The sequence below is a fragment of the Microtus ochrogaster genome, chromosome 2 (assembly GCF_000317375.1).
Source record: "Microtus ochrogaster isolate Prairie Vole_2 chromosome 2, MicOch1.0, whole genome shotgun sequence".
Lineage (NCBI taxonomy): Eukaryota > Metazoa > Chordata > Mammalia > Rodentia > Cricetidae > Microtus > Microtus ochrogaster.
Genome location: NC_022010.1, coordinates 49,416,144 through 49,424,343, shown reverse-complemented (window position 1 = coordinate 49,424,343; position 8,200 = coordinate 49,416,144). Strand labels below are relative to the sequence as shown.

General features: G+C 46.4%; 1 protein-coding gene across 2 annotated transcripts in view; it reads left to right on the top strand.

Moving 5' to 3' along the window:
• Positions 1-8,200, top strand: part of Poglut1 (protein O-glucosyltransferase 1) — a 25,568-nt gene that overhangs the window by 6,512 nt on the left and 10,856 nt on the right. For both annotated transcript variants that reach the window (XM_005344985.2, XM_013352442.2), the window contains 2 exons: positions 2,123-2,244; positions 6,683-6,742. In XM_005344985.2, the coding sequence (XP_005345042.1) occupies positions 2,123-2,244; positions 6,683-6,742 (182 nt within the window). The remainder of the gene's footprint in view (positions 1-2,122; positions 2,245-6,682; positions 6,743-8,200) is intronic.

Below are 8,200 nucleotides of genomic sequence, written 5' to 3'. Positions count from 1 at the left end.
TCAGTACATGGATGTGTGTGTGTGTGTGTGTGTGTGTGTGTGTGTGTGTGTGTGTGTGGATTCTGAGGCCAGAGGTCAATACATGGATGTATGTGTGTGGATTCTGAGGCCAGAGGTCAATACATGGATGTATGTGTGTGGGCTCTGAGGCCAGAGCTCAACCATGGGTGTTGTTTCTCAGAGCCATCTGCCTTGTTTTTGAGTCAAGATCTCTCATTGGCCTGGAGCTTACTGATTAGGCTGCCTGGCAGGGCAGCAAGCCCCAGGGGTCTACTGTGTGCCACTGTGCCCAGCTTTTTGTGACTTCAGGGACTGGAACTTGGGTCTTCGTGCTTGCAAGACAGACACTTTACCTTTCGGGCCGTCTCCTAGCAGCCCCTCTCTCTTTATCACAGTGTTCTCGAGAGACTTACTTCCTGTGTTTTAAGTGGTTTATGCTGGTTTCTCAAAAGCTGGTTCCAGTGTGATGTCACTTTTATTGCCTTTGTTTTCCTGTTACTTCCCTCCTGGCTCTCACAGTCTCTGACAGCAACATCCAGAGGAGGAATTGCAGTCTGTTGGCTTTGGTTAACTGTGAAGTTCTTACTGAACAACTGCTTTGTTGGAGATGCTTGATGGGTCACCTGGGACTTTCTAAGTGCTTGAGAGGAGTTAGGCCTTACACCTGGAGTTGCAGTGGAGAAACAGTGGGTTAAAGGCTTTGTAAGTAGCCACATAATAGAGGCAGCCATAGGTAGGAACAGAGGATTTTAAACTTTTACCCAAAAATATGTGTGTTGGACTTGTTGGCTTTGGCCTGTAAGATCCCTGGCTTATCCCAGCACTGAGGAGGCAGAAAGGGAAGGACCACTATATTAGAGGCCAGCCTGGTCTATGATAAGTTCCAGGCCAGCCAGAGTTATTCAGTAAGGTCCTATCTCAGACAAACAAACAAACACCAACGAAAAACAAAAAACAACAGTAAGCACCCCCCCACCCATGTATGTGATTAGACTCCCTGCATTCTTCCGTTCTTCCCTTGGTCCTTCTGATCCACGAACAGCCAGTATGAGCTCAACAGGGACACCCACAGTGTTAGGTGACACCAGATCATGACTTACTAGTCATCAGACAGTTTCTTATCAAGCTGTTGTAAGTCGTCTTGGGTTTGGAAAATAAACCCATAGGTAGAGTTAGGGATTTTATTCCCCCATTCCCTGGACATGGAGGCATACAGTGGAGCGCTCACTTCTGGCGAAGAGGAAGAGTCGGCGTTCAGACCACCATGATCAGTGTTATTTCCTGATTCTTACTCTCAGAATACCCCCTGGGAAATAACTCAGAACTGGAAAAGCAGGGGAAACACGAGGATGTAACAGCAGTTACGTTTTGACAGAACTGATTATTCATAATTGGGAATATTATCCTTCCTTCCTCAAAAAAAGAAAAAAACTTCCAGAATTTTGAAGAACTGAAAAACTTGACCTTTAATATGGTTAAAAATTCTGGGATTCAGAGAGTGTTACTTTTTTTCCCCCTCAAGACAGGGTTTCACTGTGTAGCCCTGGCTGTCTTAGAACTCACTGTATAGATGTGGCTGGCCTCGAACCCACAGAAACCCACCTGCCACTGCCTCTAGAGTGATGGACTTAAAGGTGTGCACCACCCCAACCCGGCAGATCTGCTATTTTTACCTCTGGTAATTCTTGCCTTCTAATGTCTACAGTCCAGGCATAAGAGGTGATGCCTTAGCTAGGCAGTGGTGGCGCACGCCCTTAATCCCAGCACTCGGGAGGCAGAGGCAGGCGGATCTCTGTGAGTTCGAGGCCAGCCTGGTCTACAAGAGCTAGTTACAGGACAGCCAGGGCTGTTACACAGAGAAACCCTGTCTCGAAAAAGAAAAAAGAAAGAGATGATGCCTTGTGGTGTTGGGTATTGCGTTTAGGGCCTCACTTGTGGTCAGTAGGTGCTCTATAAAGTGCTCTGTCATGGAGCTGTGTTCTCAGAGCTAATCTCGCAGACAAATGCAATATTTCCCTGGCACCATGAAGGCCTTTATCCCAACTCTGTATAATGAATGCAACCGGCTGCTTCTCATTCTCTCCCAAAACTTACTCAGAATGCCTTTCTTTTTCTGTCAAAGACATCGGAGTACCATGATATCATGTATCCTGCATGGACATTTTGGGAAGGGGGCCCTGCTGTGTGGCCACTTTATCCTACTGGTCTTGGACGGTGGGACCTCTTCAGAGAAGATCTGCTAAGGTAGGTCCTTTGGAAAGGTTTTGTTTCTCCCTCGCTGTGAGTTTTCATGGGGTAAGCAGCAGAATACAGTCAGTAATTTAAGATTCCCACCTGGGCTGGGGCGATGGCTTAGTAGGTAGGGTGCTAGCTGTGCAGCCTGAGGATATGAGCTTGGCTATGGAGCATCCACGGAAAACTCAGGCATAGTTGTGTGTACCTGTAACCCCCAGAGTTCCTGGGGCCAGAGACAGGTGGATCCTGGGAGCTCCCTGGCCAGCTCGCCTAGCAAAAATGGCCAGAGCCCTGTCAGTGAAGCACCTATCTCGAGGGATTAAAGTCTGACAGCTATGTCTTCTTCTAGCCCCGTTATATGCTCACGCACAGAAAGGTATACACACACACACACACACACACACACACACACACACAATATAAAAGTCAGGAGACTGTCGCGTAGTATGAGCAGTTTTGTGTGTATATAAGTATTCCTGTCGGGCCCGAGGACACTTACCTTGCAGGCATGAAGCCCAGGATTTGATGCCAAGCACTGCACAGACTGGTCATGGTGGCTCATGCCTGTAATCCCAGCACAGGAGAGGTGGAGGTAGGGGGATCCCAAGTTCAAGACCAACCTCAACCATGTTTGAGGGTAGTCTGGAAATAAGAAGACTCTACTCAAATTTTAGAGATCCCTATCAAAAAGGGCAGAAGACACTATCCTAAATTGTCAGCAGTGCCTCTCAGGGAAGGATTACAAGAGTCTTTAAGCTTTTTTAAGATGATTTTTTTAATTTTATTTGCATGTTTCCCTACACGTCTGTATATGTACCACATGCATGCCTAGGGTCCCCTAGGTAGAAGAGGGCATCAGATCCTCTAGAACTAAGAGTTACAGGTGGTTGTGAGCTGTCATGTGAATACGGAGAACTGAACCCAGATCCTCTGCAAGGGCACCAAGTACTCTTGACCACTGAACCATCTCTCCAGCACCATTTTATTTTATTTATTTTATTTTTTTATTTTAAATATTCTTAAACACAGGGTCTCACTCAGTGCCCCAGCCTGACCCGGAAGTTGTTATGTAGTTCCCAGGCCAGCTCAGACTCGAGCAGCCCTCCTGCTTCACTCTGCCAAGTGCTGGGTTTACAGGCGTGAGCTGCCACACTCCGCTGTGCGGAGTAAATTAAGTGACCTTGCTGTGAGGAAGGGGAGATAATCTGTTGAAACAGTCTCACTTTGTAACCCAGGCTGTCCTTGAATGTGTAGCTCAGACTGGGCTCAAACCCCTGATCTTCCTGGATACTGGGGTTTGCCTTCCCAAATACCAGCCTTATAGGTAGTTACTGCTCTGTTTGGTTTTTTAAAATTACTTGGAATGTGCTTGATAATTGTTGCTAATGCTGGGTTGTAGTGGACCCTTAGGTATATTAAGGACAAGTATATTCCAGATCCTCGTGACCGAGACATGCCTTGGCCTACTGACTCCATCCTACCAGACTTCTCAGGGTCTGGCCGTCTACACTTCCTAAACTAGCTATATCTTACAGTCATGATTTTTACAGTATCGGGGTTACGCTGGTGGTGCCCTGCCCATGGAGTCTTGCCATGTAAAACAAGCTCATCTTGAATTTGCCATTGGCCAGCTTCAGTCTACTGAGTGCTGGGATTACAGGCATGTACCACCGTACCTGGCTTATTGGTACTTACTTTTCCAGAAACACAGTCATTATAGGTCGTCTCTAGGATGCAAGGAGGGCAAATAATGTAATTCATCTTGTTCCCAGAGTCTGTTACCTTTACAAGTGTGGCTGGAGATTCAGAGGGGGCTGATTAAAACACAGAAGTGCTCTGGAGATGTGGCGTGCCTTCTGTTCCATCGAGCGAGCCTGCTCAGGCTTGGTAATACTGATACTTGGACTGGGTAGTTCTTTGTGGTAAGGAGCTGTCCTGTTCCTTCTGGGATATTTAACATCTCTGCCCACTAAATGCCAGTAGCAGTTCCTCAGAAATGTTTCCAGACGTAGCCACATGTCGCGTGGGTAGGTAAGCGAACAGAGACAGTGCCAGTAAGGGCTACAGATGTGGCTCAGCGATAGAACACTTCCCTAGCATGTGCAAGGTACTGGCCGAAGCGTCTAGTGCTATGAAAAGGGGAGGAGGACCCAGTTACGTGGAGAAATGAATGGAAAACAGTTTTATTTTATTTATTTTTGAGACATATACAGCCTAGGTTGACCTCAGATTCCCCTTGTGGTTAATGATGACCCTGACCTAGTCATCTTTCTGCTTTTATTTCCCAAGTGCCGAGCTTGCAGATGCGTGCCAGCACTGTTGGAAGGAAATCCTTTGACAAATTCTTTCTTACATTGAAATGATGTGTGTGTGTGTTTCTGTGTGTGTGTGTGGGGGGGGGGTTATGCACCAAACGCAGTGCCCTCAGAGGCCAGAAGAGGGTGTTGGGTCTGTGGAGCGGGACAGTTGTTAGCTGTGGAACATGGGTGCTGGGAACTGAACTCAGTACCCTGCCAGAGCAGCATATACCCTTATCTGTTGAGCCTTCTCTCCAGCCCTGAGAACGTCATCACTGGAGTCTTTCCCCAGCTGCTGCGGGCAGGGGGATTCCAGGTGCTTTTGCAACGCTTTATGCTTTACCACATACTCTGAAACAGATGTCTGTGTCATTCCCACTAACTACAAAAGGACAAAACCCTCCAATCAGTGGATGGTTTATACTTTGGAGGAATAAGAAATAGTTCTGGCCTTGGGCTGGAGAGTCAGATAAAGTTGTCACAAACAATGGCTACAGTTCTAGCACCCAGGAAGCAGTGGCTGGGGCCTCACGCAAGCTTTAAGATAGCAGGGCTAAGGCAGGGGCTGGATAAATGGCTCAGCGTTTAAGGGCACTGACTGCTCTTTCAGAGGACCAGGGTTCAACTCCCAGCACCTTCATAGCAACTAACAACTGTCTGTAACTCCACACAGACATACATGCAGGAAAAACACCAATGCACATTAGAAAAAGAAAAGTGGGGCTGGAGAGATGGCTCAGTGGTTAAGAGCACTGGCTGTTCTTCCAGAGGTCCTGAGTTCAATTCCCAGCAACCACATGGTGCCTCATAACCATCTGTAATGAGATCTGGTGGGTGCCCTCTTCTGGCCTGCAGGCATGACTGTGGGCAGGACACCATATATATAATAAATAAATACATCTTTAAAAAAAAAAGAAAAGAAAAATGGTTAGCTTCAGCAAAACAGCGAGCTCTAGGCCAGTCAGGGCTGCACAGTGATAGCCTGGCTCAAGACAAAAAGAAAGTGCTAGCTGGGCCTGGTGGTATATATCTGGTGCAATCCCAGCGCTTACAAGGCTAAAACAGGAAGATGGCAAGTTCAAGACCAGCCTGAGCTACTGGGCTACATAGCAAGTCCCAGCCTTGGATACACAGTATTATCTTGTCTCCAAATAAAATGAAAAGATAAGACTGGAGATGTCCGGCATGCCTAGAGACCTAGGTGTCTTTCTCAGCACCGCTGGAAAGCAGGCAGTGGTGCCATTCACCTGCGTCCTGGCACTTGGGAGGCAGAGCAAGGAGACTCAAGAGTGTGAGGCCAGCCTGGACTACATGTAGGCCTTCTGTAAAAAGAAAGGAAAATAAAGGGTTAAAGGGTGGACCAGGTTAGCCAAGGGCAGAGGTCTGAGAGCCTTGGAAGGACCAAGCATCGCTCTCAGGTGAGTGGAAACAAGAAGTATGCCACTGTCTGAAATCCTCCTAGACCTCAAAAAGTTCACATCCTGTGTTTTTCTGTTTCTACAATACAGCCCACTGTCCCTCATCTACTCCAGTTCAGCCTTCCCCTACATAGAGGAAGACACTGCATAGACTTCTGTGCAGGGTGGGGATCTTCCTGCAAGGGCATTTAAAAGCTATGTGAACTGTAGCAAGGAAGGCTGGTCATGATAATATCCACTAACTCCTGCCTTTCAGGGACTTCATCTTTCTTAGAGCATCATGAAGCCTTAAGAATCCCAGGGTCCTTTCAGATAGCATAGTACATAACATCTGGTGCTCTTTGATTTATTCCCAAAGCATGAAGCCAGGAAGTGAATTCCCTTTCACTCAGTTCCTTCGCATTTCTTGTCACGTGCTATTTTTATTAATAGCCTTCTCCTCAGAGAGGAAACCCTCACTGCCAGCTCAATGGTCCTATGAATGCCATCTGGACCATGTTTCAGTAAGTTAATGTTAGTGGGTTTGTGAATTTGTAGCTATTCCTGGCAAGCCCCTTCAGAACATCAAAACAGTAATCGAAGGGTTTGTGCTTTTACTCATGGCTTGTTTCAGTAGCCTTGGGCAGGTTTATTTAAAGGTACAAAGTTCTGAACTAATATTCAGAAATGGTTAAAACAGATAGTCTAGGAAAAAAGCCCCAAAACTAATTTAAAAAAAAATTGTATTTTCAGGTCAGCAGCACAGTGGCCATGGGAAAAGAAAAATTCTACAGCATATTTCCGAGGATCAAGGTAATTATGTTTTCTGACCTGTAATAACAATATTCTTCCAAGCAGTGGGTAAAATTATGCAGTCTTGAGGGTCTAATGTATCCTGTTGCTTAAAGGGAAAGCTAAAATAACCAGGAAATGAATGTGGAATGATAGCTAGGTATAGGAGCACACATCTGTAATCTTGCACTCAAGACGCAGGGGCAGAAATGGATGTGGAATGATGACCAAGCATAGTGCCACCCATCTGTAATCTTGCAATTAAGAGACAGAAGTAGAACTACAAGCCCCAGGCCTTCCTCGTCTTCAGAATTGGGTTCCAGACCAGCCTGGTCTATAGGTTAAGTTTTAGGCTAGCCTAAATCTCATAGTGGTTTCCAGCCCCACCAGGATTATTTGGTGAGACCTGTCTCAAAACAGCCACCATCACCACCAACAGCAAAATGCATACTGGCAGGATCTTAAACCTGAGAAGAATCCAGTTGTGCTGGTTAGTTTTTGTCAACTTAACCCAAACTAGAGTCACCTGGGAGGAGAGAACTTCCATTGAGAAAATACCTCCCTCAAATCAGTGTACAGCCATGCCCGTGGGGCAGTTTCTTCTTTGGTGATTGACGCGGGAGGGCCTGTCCCTTGGTGGGCCATGCCTCCCTGGGTATGAGGTCCCAGAAAGGATAAGAAAAGTAGCCGAACATGACCCTGGCTAGAAACAAGCCAATAAGAGACTTTCCTCTGTGATTCCTTCTTTTGCAGTAGTTGCTCCCCAGTTTCCTCAAAGATCAATTGTGATCAGGATATGTAAGCCAATCAGACCTTTCTTCCCCAAGTTGCTTTTGGTCATGGTCTTATCACCACAAAATAAATAAATAAATGAATAAATAAATAAATAAAACAAAATAGGGCATCAACTATTTGCCGAATCACTCACAGTTAAACTGGAATTCAAAGAAGTCAAGTCCCCAACAGTTAACTCAGTCAGTCTTTGTAGAGTGTCATCTGTGGGGCAGAGTGGATGATCCTCTTCCTGTGTAACAGTTCCTTAGACATAGCTTGTCACGTCACTGTGCCTCAGTATCTCATGGTTACCTTGGCAGGGATCGTCACCAGGTCTCCTGACTGCCTTGTGCTCAGACCATGTGGCTGCTAAATAGTGTTTAGTGGCACAGGCTGAGGCTGGGGAATGGAGAGGAAAGGAGAGGTGGTAGGAAGATTAAAAGCCCTGGCCGTGTTCTGCTGAGGACAGCGCTGACAGGTAGTTGGCACAGTCAGTATCCATGGTATGGGTAATAGGCCTAAAGAGGAGTGTTCATAGTTTTTGTAGTGGTGTGCTGTCTATCTGAGATCACCTTTTCTTTTCTCTTCCCTTCCTTCCTTCCTTCCTTCCTTCCTTCCTTCCTTCCTTCCTTCCTTCCTTTTTTCCTTCCTTCCTTTTTTCCTTCCTTCCTTCCTTCCTTCCTTCCTTTTTTCCTTCCTTCCTTT